Source organism: Cavia porcellus, unplaced genomic scaffold, assembly GCF_034190915.1.
Source record: "Cavia porcellus strain 051 isolate PalLab524CR breed Dunkin Hartley unplaced genomic scaffold, mCavPor4.1 scaffold_18, whole genome shotgun sequence".
NCBI classification, from domain to species: Eukaryota; Metazoa; Chordata; class Mammalia; order Rodentia; family Caviidae; genus Cavia; species Cavia porcellus.
The window spans coordinates 70831652-70847354 of NW_026947501.1; the positions used below are offsets into that span (position 1 = coordinate 70831652).

Below are 15703 nucleotides of genomic sequence, written 5' to 3' on the forward strand. Positions count from 1 at the left end.
TGGGCCAGGGTTCTGTGCGGCCTGCGAGTGGGGCTGGCAGTGACCTGGGCACCTGTGCTGAGGGCTGGCGGCCTGACCCGGCCACGCTGGGCTCTGCACTAGTGATTCCTTCGTCTCCACAGCAGCTCTGGGGGAAGTGTGTGGTTCAGAGGAGCCCTCGGGGGCCCCTGAGGTGCCCACACTGACTAACCCCGGTGGAGGTGCTCAGCCACGGTATAGTATGCTCAGCGTCTGTGCCACGCCTGGTGCGCAGGCTCCTGCCTTTCGCCAGCCCCTCTGTGAGCGCTGTCCACTGCCCGCCCCGCTGGCCTGGAGCACAATGAGCCGCCCCTGCCAGCTGGCCCGTGGCCAGGGCCCAGGCACTGTGGGTGCTGAGCCTACGGTGGGGGCTCTGGAGCTCTGAGCGGACCTCTCCCCAGGGGCACCGCAAAGCCCGTCATCCTGGACCCAAAAGCCTCATGTTGGGCCCCGGAGCCTCAGCTTCCCTTGCTATTCCTCAGTTTTTCCCCCTGGAGCTCCTGGTGGGCACTGCACCAACCAGAAATAAACCAGAACTGGGGTACAGTGTTGCTGGGGGCTGGGCCTGGGCCGGCGGCTGAGTCCTGAAGCCTGGCTTCCCTTTTGTGTAACCAAAGGCCCTCCTGGGGTGCCCGAGCGGCTGTGCACTGTTTTGTGAAGACTAAACAGAAATCAGAGGCTTTCTGAAACTACACTGCAGGAGCCCAGGAACAACAAGCTGGCACGAGCTGTACGTGGTGGTGAACACCTGTAACCCTAGCACTCGGGAGGCTGAGGCAGGAGGATCACTGTGAGTTCAAGACCATTGTGAGTTACAAAGTGAGCTCAAGGCCAGTCTGAACTGCATAGCAAGACCCTGTCTCAAAAAGACACACACACACACAAACAAAGCAGAAAAAAATAAAAACAAACCAAAAATGGGAAAAAGAAAAAAAAAAACAGAACCTAGAAACACTGAGTATCTTATTTAACTCTTGAGCTTACATTTTAAAAAATGAGATTTCTCCCCTAATTAAATGCATGTCATTGTATAAAATTTGGAAACAGAAAAGCACAAAGCAAAAAATTCCTCTTAATTGTATCACCCAGAGAAGACAAGTTTTCAAATTGTCTTTATTCTATAAATACGTTTCCTAAACAAGGACACTGACCTCATAAAAGGCGACGTGTCCCGTCTCGTGCCAGCCTCATTCCTAGGCCTCTGCGCTGTGACTTGTCTTCTAGACCCATCCTGTGTTGATCTTTGGCAGCCTTTGGATGAGATGTTAGAAGACTCCTCAGTTAAAAAACTTAAGTCATTTCATGTTTGGTGAGGCACACTTGAAATGCTAGCACTCTGAAGGAGACTGAAGCAGACTGAAGCAGGAAGATCACCGTTCACGCCTAACCCAGGCAACTTCAGTGAGACCTTGTCTCAAAGGGCCGGGGACGTAGCTCTGTTGTAGTCAGCCAGTTAATAGCGAAGCAGAGCTTTGTTGGATCTGCATGTTTAGTCACTGGTTATTTAGGGAAGAGCTGGAGGACCTTCGGAGGGGGTGGTTGGCACTGCCTTTCCATGCCCAGCGAGTGCCTGGTGCGCTGGCCCTGATGTTTTGCAGAGGAGCACCCCATCTCGGTGCCAGAACCCTGAATCATGGTAGCAGGGAACTTGTTCCACCTGAGTGACCTTGGAAAGGGTGGCAGGGAGTCAGCAAAATTGATTTGCACTTACAAGTGGAAAGTGTTTGCTTCCAGGCCCTGCGCTGTGGACAAGGACAGCAGAGGCATCTTTGGCCTTTGCCCTCTGCCCTCCCTGCAGGAGGAGTGAGCCTCGTTGGGGTGTCCCGACCCTACTGGGCCCGACATCCCCTTCCTCTCTCCTCTGTCCCATCCTCTTCCTGCCTATCATCTTTCAGCCCAGGTGGGGCTCTGCCTGACCCATGGCTGGTATTTGCAGAGCCCCCATGCAGAAGGCTGAGGAGCCTGGCACCACGCTGAGTGTGAACCCAGGGGCACACTGTGTGGTGGCTGCCAGTCAGGGTGCTGAGACATTGCCTTGCCTCTTAGGACCTGGTCTTAGCGGGGCACAAACAGCCTGGGAGACAGGTACCTCCTGTGGCTGATGGCTGGGTACAGGCACCGACCGACCGATCAGCTGTGCTGCTGGACCTGGGTGAAGCTTGCTCGGTTTGCAAGTTCTTCCTCTGAAGTTCTCTGTCTGAAACATTTTGTGAATGTATATGTATCTCTCTCATGATTAAGCACTCTCCTGTAATCTAATTAGAAAAGTGACCATTAGGAGGTAATCAGCCAAGAGTGCCTGCTAATTAGCTGTGACATCTCTGGGAACACTGGTGACATAGGACTCATTCACTTTGCAGCTGAAAGAAACACCAATATCACCAACTATCTGGCTGTCACCGTCTGGTACATCTGTGCTCTAGGGACCTGCCTGCCCCTGGGTTCCAGGCCTGCACAGTGTGTGTGTGTGTGGATGCCAACTGCCACCAGGTTGGAGTCAGCTGGAAGCACCCTTCCTGTCACAGTGAACCCAAAAGCTAAAGGACAGCCCCCCAGTGAAAGTCACCTGCTTGATCCAGGCCCCGAGCACTATGGCCAGTTTCACTGGGAAGTGACCTGGTCATCAGATTGAGCTGCTTTTAGCCAGAGCCACAGGGAAATCACTGTATTGGCCAGTGGGTTGCTGTTTCATCTGGGCCTGGAGGAGGGTCGGAGGCCAGTTGTAGTGAGATGGCGAGAGCAGAAGCCAAGTCAGAGCTTTTTATTCCCCTCATTATCAAAGATTGTATTCAAGCCGTGGTATTTGATAAAGGAATTGAGCTTTCGTGGACTGCAGCGGGAACACACCAGAAAATAAATGCTTGCTAGCAAGATAGCATTGGTAACGTCAGCCGACAGAGCCAGTGTTCAGTTCCAGGAGCGGATGGCCTTGTTCATGACCCACTTCTGTGTGGGGACAGGAGATGCTTTGTCCTGGTCCCATACCCAGCTGAACACAGGCAGCAGCCCCCTCCCCCATATCCTTTGCACCTGGAGGAGCAAAATAGTTGCCATTTTGTTTCCCAGGATTAAAATTAGAAAACAAAGTATCTTCTTGTGTGTTCCTTAGAGGATGCAAGCAAGGGTTTAATTCCTACAAGATACCACTGACTGTTAGGCTGGGCTTTCCCTTCAGGGAAAAGGGAGATGACAGAATGGCAGTCCCTTTTTCAGTTGATCATCTCTTCTGTTTCTGGATAGACTTTTTGTCTGTCTTGTGATAGGGTCTCACTATGTAGTCTCGGCAGGCCTTGAACTCCCTGTGATCCGCTTGCCTCAGCATACCAGGTATGCGACACCAGGTCCAGCTTCTGGATTTTTAAGAAATCATCCCAGAAGCCAGTAATGGTTTACACATAAAATAAGAATTAGTGAGCTTCTGGTTGAGTGATTTAGGACTACACAGTTTTAAATACAAAGAGAATTTAATCCTTTGCCTAACGCACAGGAATCAGATTCAGCTTTTAAAACCTTACACAAAGAAAAGGGAGCAATCTTTTTAGTATTAAATCTTGAAATTACAGAATTGCTCAGCTAGAAAAGGGTTTCTTGACAGCTTTTTTGAGAAGTCATTTACAATCAGCCATTTTGTCACTAGGCCTCTCTTGCTTAGTTCCGTTCAACACTGCTAACCTGAGTTTGGGCTTAGCATGAATTCAGAAGGTGAAAAGTTATGAGACAGTAGTTTCGTCCTAAAAGTATAACAAGTGCCCAGGAACGGTGGCCATGGAGAGTAAAAGCCACCAAAGGGGAAGGGCGAAGCTGGTGACTGGGGACTGTTCTCAGCTTCCTTGCCCTGGGGTCAGGAGGGGAGGAAGGCTTTGGCTTCTCTGATCTTCTGCTTCACACCTTTGCAGGACAAAGTGAGCCCAGCGTGGTGGCGCTTCAGGGCCTCCAGGCGCTGCGTGAGCAGTTTGGTCCTGTCCGCCTTTTCCTCCAAGTCCCGCAGCAGTGACTCTTTGCCCAGGAGCCCACACTTCTGATTTAGCTTGTGGTTGTCAACCCGCAGACTGTCTCGGGCTTGCTTCGTCTTGGTCAGGATGTCCCTTCGGAGGGCCACCTGAGCCTCGATTCCCAAAAGCTCCATCTTCTTGCAGCTGTTCTTCATGTCCAGGAAGTGCAGCTTTTCTTTCACATGGGTTATGATTTGCACATTGTTGGTCACCTTGCCACGCAGTTTCACGACCTCCTCATTCCGCTCCTCGGCCTTCTCGTTGAAGGTCTGGTTCTCGATCTTCAGCTGTTCAAAATCAATGAGCAGCAGCCCCTCCGCCAGGTCCTCCTGGGCCCTCATCCTGGTTTCGAAATGTGCCAGGCTCTGCTTCAGCTGCACGTTCTCCAGCCGCACAGCACTCATCTCCTTCTCCTTTTTGTCCTCCAAGGCCTGGATCTGCTCCACCTCTCGCAGGGCAGCTTGGCGGCCGCCCCTCATGCGGCAACTACCCATGGCCTGCATTACCACCTGCTTCTTGAGGGCCTGGAACTGGCGCCACTTCTTCTCCACCCTGGCCAGCTTTTCCTGGCACTGCTGCTTCAGCTGGCCCACCTCCTTCTGGTACCACTCCAGGTCGTCCAGCTCCTGCTTCTTCAACTCTTCCAGCGTGGCCAGATGGTGCAGGTATGCCTGCTCCTTCTCTGGGGCCTCAGGCTCGGGGCCCTTGTCCGGAGGCTCTGCAGCGGCATCCAGGCCCTTTTTCCTGCGCAGCGCCTCGCAGATCTTCTGCTGCAGGTACAGGTTGTAGCGCTGGTAGCGGGAGCGCTCCACCACCAGGGCGTGGTACTGCTCCAGGAGCTCGCTGCGCAGCCGCTGCTCCTGCAGCTGCTTCACCTCCTCCGACCACTCCTCGTCCTCCCCATCGCCCACCCTCCAGTATATCGGCTCTTTCTCACCCTTCCCTGGGTATCTTTTCCCGTCCTGAGCCTCGCTCTCCTCCTCCCCGTGTCTCGCTTGCTCCTCGCGGATCTCGGTGAGCTCCAGCGATTTTCGTAACGAGGCTGTCCTCTTCCTCTTCACCGCCTCCTCCGCCTCGGTCTTCTCTTCATCCTCCACCTCCTCCGAGCTGCTCGCAGAACGAGGCTTAGCCAATTCATCGGCTCTGGCACCTACGGGCTCCTCGGATTCAGGCTCGGGTTCAGGCTCGGGCTCGGACTCGGGCTCGGGCTTGGGCTCGGACTCGGGCTCGGGCTCGGGCTCAGGCTCAGGCTCGGCCGGTCCCTCCAGCTCTCCGGGTCCGTCCTCGCCTGCAGCCTCGGTGGCCGCTAGCCCTTCAGCGGCCTCAGGCTGCTCGTCCACGGCAGTGCCGGGCTCTGGAGCCTCTACCTCCTCCGCCGCCGCCTTGGGCTCAAGCTGTTGTTCCTCCGGTTCCGTGGGAGTTTGCGGGCCAGGGCTGTCTTTGATCTCGGGCGGTCTCGAAGCTAGGCTGTCGCCATCTTCGCCTTCGCTCGCAGTGTCCTCAGAGTGCTTGGAGGGGCTGTCCATCTTCGCCCAGGTCTGCCCAGGCGGTGGACAGCGGCTGCAAGCTGTTAGGTTTCCCGGGCAACCTGGGTCGCGCGCGGTGGAGCCCACGATTGGCCAGGCACTAGCCCGACGCTCCGCCTCTTCCCACCCTCCTCTCGGTAGGAGCAAGCCAATGGGAAGCCGCCTGAGTGGGCGGGCACGGTTGATTGGACGCGGGATCGAGTTTGCGCCTTGAGGGGCGTGCCACGTTCGCCTGACTTCCTGTCGGCGCTTCAGTCTCTCCAAGCCTGGGGCGGGGCGTCACGGCTGCGCCGGCGGGCGCGCCAGCGGGCGTGAGTGGCGCGCAGGCGCAGAGCGGCAGGCCAGGAGGCCGGGTGGGGGCGCGCGCGGGGCGCCTGCGCGATGCGGCGCGGCGACGGCGGCGGCGGCGGTGGCCGGGCCGGGCCCGAGGGCGCCTGCGTGCTGAGGCGGGACGCGGCCCGGCTGGCCGGCTCCGGGGGCGCCTGGGTGGGGGTGGCCGTGGCGGCGGCGTCGGGCGGCGGCGCGGGCGGTGTCGGGGGCGTGGGCAGCGGGGCGGGCCCGGCGGGCGGCGGGGCGCTGACGGCCGGGGGCGCGGCGGCGGCGGCGGCGGCGGCGGCGGTGCGGGCGGCGGGCGAGCGGGGGAAGATGGCGGAGCTGGGCAAGAAGTACTGCGTGTACTGCCTGGCTGAGGTGAGCCCGCTGCGCTTCCGCTGCACCGAGTGCCAGGACATCGAGCTGTGCCCCGAGTGCTTCTCGGCCGGCGCCGAGATCGGTCACCACCGACGCTACCACGGCTACCAGCTGGTGGACGGTGGACGCTTCACTCTCTGGGGACCCGAGGCCGAGGGCGGCTGGACCAGCCGCGAGGAGCAGCTGCTTCTGGACGCCATCGAGCAATTCGGCTTCGGGAACTGGGTAAGCCCGGCTGGGCTTTGAACCCGGGCCTGCGGGGGCCGGGGGTGTGGCGCCCGGGTGCAGGTGCGTGCTGGCGGGCGGTGTCCGGACTCCCCGAGAACGCAGGGACCGGGACTGGCCCTGGCGGAGCCCAGTGCGAGACAGCAGGGCCCTGGCTCCCGGGAGCCTCCTCTGGGCCTTCCTGGGTGGCTGCGGGAGCCCTGCGTGGTGTCTGGGCCGCAGCACCCAGGGCGCTGTGTGCTGAGTGACCAGCATGTAGTGAACAAAGACGCTTGCTCGAGGAGACAGGGGCCCTGTCAGAAGCTTTCGGGAGGGACAGTGGGCTGGGAGGAAAGGCCTGCTGGACTGGACTCCTTCCGCCTGCCAGGTAGGCGCCAGGCCCTCCCTGTGGGAGAGGGAAACCCGGGAGAGGTTTCCACCTGTGTTGTGCTCACTGTGACCATCAAGGGCCATCCTCAGACTTTCTGACAGGCAGAGGAGTGAGTCTGGATCTCATCCTTGGATTGTCCCCTGCTGCCACTTCCCCAGCAGTGCTCTGCCCCCCTCCCAACTTGGGCTGCTTTAATGTTTTTTGCTTTACTCTTCATAGAGAACAGGTGTAGGGGACTACTCTGCAGCTGGGGGGCTTATTCTCTTCCCAGCTCCTCAGGGCAGATGCAGCTCTACAAATTCTTACCTAATCTGCAACATTGTGATCATTGAGCTGCAAAAGTCTCAGGTGCTGCTTTAATGCATGTCAGGGCGAGCTGACTGAGGTGACCCAGCCTTGCTTTCGGGGAACTTGGAGTGCTATGTGCATGCATGGTGCACTGCCTTCTGAGATGACCACGGTGACCCAGTGTCACACCGAGGGACTCTGGCGACACACCAGGAGCCATCCTGAAAGCCACCTTCTGTCAGTGCAGCAGCCCTCTCTTCAGAGTGTGCAGGACCAGCCATGGCCTGCGACCTCCATGCAGGCAGGCAGTGACCTCCAGCTTGACCACTTGTGACTGCCCTTTCCAGGTCATCCTCTTCTACAACCATATTCACAGTGGTCCTTTAAAACCTAAAGTCAGTCACTTCTTATGGGCCCTTGGTGGCCTCCAAGTCTACTTAGTAGATAGTCTTGGTCCCTGCGAGGCCTTAGTCTCATCTTTCATCCCTTTTGCTTGGAACCTTCTTCCCTCAGGTGTGGCTCGTGACTGATCTCTCCAGCCCAACCTCAGTGGTCAGAGACTTTCCTTCCCCACCTCACCAGTCCTTTTCTGCAGTGGCAGCTGGAGATAGCCGGTGGGCAGTGGGACCCCTGCGCTCTGGCAATGTCCCTTGACATCTGCCCAGCAGCCCTGGGCAGGCGGTTTGGGATGGACTGGCTTGGCTGCAGGTCCAGCCCACCCCATACCACATTATCTGCACTGCTTCCCTGCCACACCCTGGAAGTAAGTTACCTGAAAGTGTGCAGGGTCTAGTGAGAACCTGGACTGGCATGGGGAGGGCTTTTTGTTAAAGCAGTGTTTTCCCACTCTTAGCTCCTAGGGTGCTTGCTAAAATGTAAATGCTGATGAAAGAGAGCTTGGGCCTCAGGGGAAAGGGCCTGAGAGCCTGGCTGGCCTTAGAGCGTGGGAGGGCAGGGCCCTGGTCCCTGCTGATCTGAGGTTCAGGACTGGCCTTGCATACCAGGAGGAGGAGGTGCTGTGACCTCTGGCAGTGCCATTCCGTGCTGGTTGCTTTCTCCCTCTGGCTTTCATTTTTGCAGCATGGATGTGCAGAGCACGCCATTCCTGCAGAGGTAGCTGCTTGGCACAGCGCAGCCTGCACCAGTCTGTGCTCCCCAGTGGCCTGTGGGTGGTGCACAACACTCCAGAAGTGCATGGCAGGGCTAGGCTCCAAGCAGCCTGGTGGGCTTGGAGTAATAAGTGATGTGGGCTGGGCCAGAGCATGCCTGCTTGGCCCGTGGAAGGGAGCAGGTCAGAGACTGGACATGGGCTTTAGCAACAGTGATGGCAAGAGACCTGCGGAATTCTGATGTCAGGTGGCAGTGGTGACAGATGGCCTTGGGGTGGCATTGCTTAGTGTGGGATTCACAGGAAGGGGGCGCTGAAGTTGGCGACGTGATCACACGTTGTGCCAGCCTAAGTTAGGGGCTGGGGAGGGAACAGTGTAGCGCGGGTGTCAGCCATGGCGGGTATCAGCCATGGCACGGGGCTGCAAAGGTGCCTGCACACTTCCACTGGGAGAGGCTGTGGTCACAGGGCAAGAACATGCAGTGAGGGGTGAGTTCAGCTGCAGTGAGTCCTGATCCGATGAGAGCCTCAGGGCATTGAGGTGTCCAGACTGCTGGTCTGCAGTGGTTTTGAGCAGGAAGGCACAGATCTGCTGGGATACACCACAGAAGTGCAGTGTTTCAAGACAGTTTGAGATGTGTTTGGTCTTTTGTGTTTTTTTGAGACTGGGTTTAGTGATCAGGCTGACTTTGAACACACGAGATTCTGCCTCAGCCTCCTGAGTGCTGAGATTATAGGCATGTGGCACTACGTCCCTAGCAATTGGAGACTTCAGTAGAGCTGTTTTTCATTGATCTGTCTGGAGGACGCAGTGTGGGAAGGCCAGTTCCTCTGCTGGGGCACAGGATGGCTGTGGCTTTGGGGCTCCAGCGAGCTCCAAGATGGCAAGGTCGGTGAGATGAGCGCTGACATGCAGGCTGGTCCTGGGTGGCGGTGTGCACATGCCTTTGTGGCACCCGGGGTAGTGAGGTGTGGTGTGCCTTGTCACTGGCACAGGCAGCACCTGTGCTCAGATACCGAAAGGGCAGACAGTGCTGTGGGTGGCACTGTGCGTGGTGGTGTGCAGGCAGACAGTGGTGTGCGCAGCCGTGTGGAGGCTGGCATGCGGAGGGGATTTGGGACGTGCATCGGGTCCCCACACCCAGGGCCCAGCCTGGAGCCTCCTCCTGGTAAGAGTGAGGAGACGCCTGTGGGTGCTAAAGTTAGGTGTGGAGCTGGATGCTAGGACTTGTCCAGGGCTGAGCAGTGCCTCAAAGGATGTGGGCGCTGGGATCGTGGGGGACGAGAGACTGATCCAGGACAGAGCTCTTCACTGTCGGTGGGAACAAGCGGGTCACCAGCCATGGTTCCCGACAGTGGGTGAGGTGTGCAGGGCTGAAGGGCCTGGCCAGGAGGAGGTGGGCAGTGCAGGTGCACAGTTTCCAGGGTTCTGTGTGATAGAATGCAAGGGGATGAGCTGAATACTCGGTCCTGGACACAGCCACGTCCCTGGTCTGCAGGGCTCCGAGGGGATGACGAGCCCTGTGGCCTAAACCTTCAAGTAATGTTAACGGCTAAGCAGGGGTACATGTCTGGAACCCCAGGTACAAGCTTGGGAGGCTGGGGCAAAAGGACCCCGGGTTTGAGCCCGCCAGGGAGGTCAGTGAGACCCTGTCCCAAAACAGAGATGAAGAGGGCTCGGTCACAGAGCCTGTTCCTGGTACGCACCAGCCCTGGGCGCAGTCTCCAGGACCGCAGGACTTCTACTTTAGAAAAACCTGCTGCAGTCAAATACATAGCATTAAGGCCAGGTACTTAGCTCAGCTGCCCAAGTGCCTGCCAGCAAGTTCAGGCTGTGAGTTTGATCCTCAGTACCAAACAACCAAACACAAACAAAAACCTTTTTGTCCCTGGGACCCTCTGTAAGTTTCTGGTCATGGCCTCACCCACAGGCTCAGAACCCCCTCTCTCTATCCTCCCTGAGCACGGCTCTCCTGCCCTGGGCCCTGCGCCCTCACCTAGGGGCTTCAGACCCTGAGCAGGTGGGGGCTCTTCCCTATCTGGCTGCCTGCCTCATAGGGCCCCCACACCCAGCTCCCCAGGAACAGTGGGCCTGGGGCTGGTGCCTGTGGGCCGGAGGATCCTGTGAAGGGGTGAGGCGGCCAGGGTCTCCTCCAGCAGCGCTGTGTGCTCAGCCCCAAGCCACAGGGATGGGAGAGGAGAGAGAAGAGGAGAGAGGCTAGGAGACCCCAGCTGTGGTGCAGCCAGCTGTCCTACCAAGTACCTCACAGCTGCAGCGGGCCAGGAGAGGGCTGTGGTAGAGCCCAGGTCACAGTGGGTCACACTGGTGGCCCTAGGAGTGCCATAGGGCAGCGTAGACCTGACTGAGGAAGGCATGCTGGGAAGTGCTTTGGTGCACAGGGCATCTCCTCGGTGTGGCAGTCTCCAGGTCTTCAGGATGCAAGTCCCCAACCCTGAGGCCAGGCAAGGCGCTGGCCTCTGGTGGCCCTTATTTTTACCCCCACAAAATTTGTAAGAGAAGGGCTGCAGTGCAGGCATGGCGGGGGAGGGTGGACAGGCCCTTGGGGACCTGTGGAGCAGGTTCTGCTATTTCCTGTCACTGGGGCGCTGGGGCACAGAGAGGTCACAGGATGCATGCAGGCACAGCCATGGACAGAGGGCATTTCCAGAGGGGTGGCCAGCAGCCAGGCCTGGCTGTGGCAGAAGGGAGGACCCTGCAGGCCGGAAGGCTGCCTGCAGGCTTGGTGACCACTCCCTAATGGAAGATGTATCTGAAGGCTACCAAGAAGGGACATTAGAGAAGGGTCCAGCTCGGTCGCATGTCGCTGAGAGGCCCAGCACTGGCTTCGGGGGAACCAGTACCCTCACTCCCATGCTGAGGGGGAAGCCACCAAGCCACCAGCTGGCACTGCTGCCCTCAGCACCCCTGGTGAGGTTCGCTGCCAGCAGGGAACAGTCAGCCCTGTGTCCCCTTAGTGAGACGTGGTCGGCACGTCTTGGGTCATGGCCACCACAGGCAGAAGACAGGAAGGCAGTGTCCTCAGCGGCCACGTCTGGCTGTGTCACTGGGCATGTGGGCTGCCTCCCTGCAGAGCTGCTGGCTACTGCGCCCGGGCCACTGCCCTCTGCCTAGGGCAGCTCCAGGGCCCAGACAGTGGCCACCAGCCTATGGGGTGTGGCATGGTCCTCATTCCCAGCCTGGGTCAGAGCTGGCCTGCTGTGCACTCTGGACTGAGCACGGGTGGGTACTAGATGCTGATGAGTTTGAAAGGAATTGTGGAGCATGGCCAGACCAGGGTCTGCCATTGCTGTCACCTTCACGGTCCTCCTGGATGCCCCAGTCAGTCTTGGGACTGCCCTGTATACTGCTCCGTGAGGCTCCCTGGGGGGCCAGGCCCGCCTCTGCTCTGCCCTGCTCCTCCCACCGCAGCCCTCTGACTCCTGCCCAGGCACAGGTGCAGAGCTGAGGCAGAAAGCAGCGCTCCTTGCTCCCAGCCTGTAGGTGCTGGGCACCTTGCCCCACCCTGAGAGGCCACAAGAATGAGTACGCGTTCTGGGCAGTGACTTTCTGAAGTGGCTTTGGCGGTTGACTTTAAGGAAGAGGCCTCTTAGCAGAAGGAAAAGATTGAGCGAGTTGGCCGGCTTCCTCCTGTTAATAGACCCAGGGCTTCTGGCTCCTGTCATTCAGGAGAGGCGGTTGCTGAGCTGCGACAGAGTGGCAGTTAGCTTTGGGGACAGGAGGTGCTGTGTGCACCTGTCACCTGCAGTTAGCACCTAGGAAAGGTACCAGCTAGCTCTCACAGAACACCGGGGCGGGACAGGCGCCCAGGCCGGCATCCTGGCCCTGCTGTTCTGGTGGGTGTCCCCCTGGGTCGGCCCAGCACCCTGGGACAGTGGAGGGGGAGAGGTGGCCTCATGAGAGTGCAGGGAAGTAGTGCAGCTGCCCTGCAGCCTCAGGCAGGCGTCCTTGCCTTCTCTGCCCCCTGGGTGTACTCAGGGACCTTAGGAGAGCGTCCTGGGGCGGGCACTGCGGGGGGACCTAAGTGTGCCTGGTGGACTTGCGGATGCAAAGAGGCGGGTGTGGGGAACCATGCTGATGCCTGGCTTCTGTCGCCTAGGAGGATATGGCCGCGCATGTGGGCGCCTCACGGACCCCCCAGGAGGTGATGGAGCACTATGTGAGCATGTACGTCCACGGGAACCTGGGCAAGGCCTGCATCCCTGACACCATCCCCAACCGCGTCACCGACCACACCTGCCCCAGCGGGGGCCCCCTATCTCCCAGCCTCACCACGCCGCTGCCCCCGCTCGACATCTCAGTGGCCGAACAGCAGCAGCTGGGCTACATGCCGCTGCGGGATGACTACGAGATTGAGTATGACCAGGACGCCGAGACGCTCATCAGTGGGCTCTCGGTGAACTATGATGACGACGACGTAGAGATCGAGCTGAAGCGCGCGCACGTGGACATGTACGTGCGCAAGCTCAAGGAGCGGCAGCGACGCAAGAACATCGCACGCGACTACAACCTGGTGCCTGCCTTCCTGGGCAAGGACAAGAAAGAGAAGGAGAAGGCGCTGAAGCGTAAGATTCCCAAGGAGGAGAAGGAGCTGCGGCTGAAGCTGCGGCCGCTCTACCAGTTCATGTCGTGCAAGGAGTTTGATGACCTGTTTGAGAACATGCACAAGGAGAAGATGCTGCGCGCCAAGATCCGCGAGCTGCAGCGCTACCGGCGCAACGGCATCACCAAGATGGAAGAGTCGGCCGAGTACGAGGCGGCACGGCACAAGCGGGAGCGGCGCAAGGAGAACCGGGGCCTGGCTGGCTCCAAGCGTGGCAAGGAGGACGGCAAGGACGGCGAGTTCGCGGCCATTGAGCACCTACCCGGCTTCGAACTCCTGTCGGACCGCGAGAAGGTGCTGTGCAGCTCGCTGAACCTGAGCCCAGCGCGCTACGTGACCGTCAAGACCATCATCATCAAGGACCACCTGCAGAAGCGCCAGGGCATCCCTGCCAAGAGCCGGCTGCCCGGCTACTTGGACAAGGTCCTCAAGAAACGCATCCTCGCCTTCCTCACCGAGAGCGGCTGGATATCTCGGGACGCGGCCTGAGGGACTCGGGAGGGCTGCTTCCCGCTGTTGCTCTTTTTAAAGAAATGGAGTTCCTTTTTTAAGGCGTTGTGTCTTCTCCTGGACCTCTGCAGGAAGCGACAGTGGCAGTCCTGCAGCGGATCCCAGGGAGATGGGTGCGCGGTGCCCTGTTCGGAGAGTGCGCCATGCCGAGCCCGGATGGTGTCCCTGCGACCTTCTTCCCTTCCTGCAGAAGCTGCGGCTGAGGGTGCCAGGAGCCACAGGCTCCTCCCGAGGGCGCCAGCTCTTCTCAGGTGGGGCTGTGCTGTCCTGGCACGCGGCACTTTAGAGGCAGGCTGGGCCGGGCTGCCGCAGCGTCTGCTAGGCACCTGGGAAGCCCTCGTTTGCACACAGATGCTGCTGCACTCCTGGCAATGCCTGGCCCTCCCCGGTGCCCTGGCCGCCTCCCTGGGAACATCTGGGTCCCCCTGGCCCAGGGAGGGAGGCAGAACTGAGGGGACTGCCAGGGTCCTGGGTGCCTGTTGCTGCTGTCCCTGCAGTGCATTCTGCTTGGGAGCCCCTGTGTCCCTGGGCCCTGCACTAGCGTCCTCAGGTTTTCCCTCACAGCTGCAGGTTCCCTTTTTACTGCAAGAGCATGACCACGCTGGCCTGGCCAAGCGAACAACTTCAGGTGTGCCTAGGCCTGCTGCCCCCCAGCCAGGCAGAGCCATGGGCTGCATGCACGGGGTGGGGTGAGGGCAGAGCACCTGGAAGAGTCTCCGTGCACACGCGCTGCTCCTGGCTCCCCGTGGAGTCAGAGATGGAGAGCTCAACGCCAGGGTCCTCCGACACCTGCCTGCTAAATCTGCAGAAGTCGCTCGCTTTCCTGCAGCTCAAGGTCCTGCTCAGACCAGGCTCCAGGGACCCTGCAGTGACCACACTGTACCCCTTCCTCCCACGCTTGGCCTGCCCCAGCCTCCTTAGGTACAAGAGCCTAGTTACCTCCAGAATATCTGGGCTTGAAGTTACACTGAACTGAAGTGAAAGAGAAAAGAAAAACACCTCCTCATTCCCAAGGACTTGATTATGTGCCTTTTCTTTTTACATTCTCTGTCCTGTAGGGTAAGGTTTTCAGCATTAGATAAAACATTTTAGACCACTGCACGACGGGCCTGCAGCCAGGGTCAGGGAACACTTGCCTGAGCCAGTGAGCCTGGGCTTGCTCCAAGGACCAGCTCCACACTGCCCCCTGCAGGCCGAGCCAGGAGGCACTGTCTCAGCCTAGGTGTCGCACACAGTGGTGCAGTTGGGCACATGCAAGCCTCAAATTGGTCCAGCCCGTTCCTAGGCAGGGCAGGAACCCAAGGTGCACAGCCACTGGCCTTCCCCAACCTGGGGTCCTTGGGCTATCTGCACCAGAGACCTAGTCTAGTGACCTGGCGAAGTTTGGGTTTAAGTCTTGTTTTTCCTACAAAGTGACAGCCTGACCTCCACTAGCTTGAGAAGCGAAGGATCCCGTGCCCGGCCGAGGCCGAGTGCTGTCCACTGAAACCCTCATGCTCTTGCAGGCTTGCAGTGTGGTGTGTGCATTTCTGATGGTATGAAGAATTTACTTAGGCTTGACTGTTGAAGACACCATGATGAATGTATCATTAATTTATGTTGAGATATTAACCTTACAAGGGAAAAGCAGTTCCGGGACTGGTGCCTGTCGTCCTGCCCCAGCGGCTCTGTCCCATCTGCTGCTGTTAGCGCAGAGCCTGAAATGTTTCTATTTAACTCTCACAAGGAATTGGATGCCACAGCCCCACAGGATGGCACGAGGTGCACTCCCCGAACTGCACTGTCTTTGAGTCAGAAAGGTAACACCCAGGCCAGCATTCCAATAATGTACTAAAGTGCAGCTGCGGCCACCATTCCCATTGTCCTTTTACACATTAAAGAGGGTGAGAACAAAACCGTGTCACTGCGTGCTGCTTCCCGCTGTCCCCCAGACCCGAGTCCATGCCCAGGACAGTTCTGCCACGGTTCCCCGGGGCATCCATCCAGGCTATGGTTTGAAGGAGCCAGACACGGCACACTGCGGTGTCCTCACAGAACTGAAAGACGCTGTCCTGTCGGGTGACTACAGGTGACAAAACACCATAAAGACAACTTTGCCCTGGCTGAGTTAAGCCAGTCGCCCCCAGGTTGGGCCCAGGACCCTGCCTTGCAGGGGTGCCCTGTCCCGAGGTTTGCACAGCCTGAGCAAGCAGTGGGAACTGGAGCACCCTATGCGGTGTCCCAGACTGGCCCTCGGGGACGGTGACAAGAAGCCTGTCCGTGCTCAGTACAGATCCAGTTCTTCTGAGTATGATCCACAGCTGGCTGAATGCATGGACCAGGAGAGCCGACTGCTTTGGGGTCACAGGCTCAGG

At 58.6% G+C, this 15703-nt stretch overlaps 2 protein-coding genes across 2 annotated transcripts; one reads left to right on the top strand and one right to left on the bottom strand.

Annotated features, from left to right (window-relative positions):
- Positions 1 to 1113: 1113 nt before the first annotated feature.
- Cfap184 (cilia and flagella associated protein 184) lies at positions 1114 to 5803 on the bottom strand. Its single transcript, XM_023566813.2, has one exon. It carries the CDS (start codon positions 5534 to 5536, stop codon positions 3860 to 3862), a length of 1677 nt encoding a protein of 558 aa, XP_023422581.2. The 5' UTR covers positions 5537 to 5803; the 3' UTR covers positions 1114 to 3859.
- Positions 5804 to 6126: 323 nt separating this feature from the next.
- Tada2b (transcriptional adaptor 2B) lies at positions 6127 to 15244 on the top strand. The gene is made up of 2 exons (XM_003461848.5): positions 6127 to 6451; positions 12336 to 15244. The coding sequence occupies exons 1-2, from the start codon at positions 6182 to 6184 to the stop codon at positions 13326 to 13328; spliced, it is 1263 nt and encodes a 420-aa protein (XP_003461896.1). The 5' UTR covers positions 6127 to 6181; the 3' UTR covers positions 13329 to 15244.
- Positions 15245 to 15703: the final 459 nt, after the last annotated feature.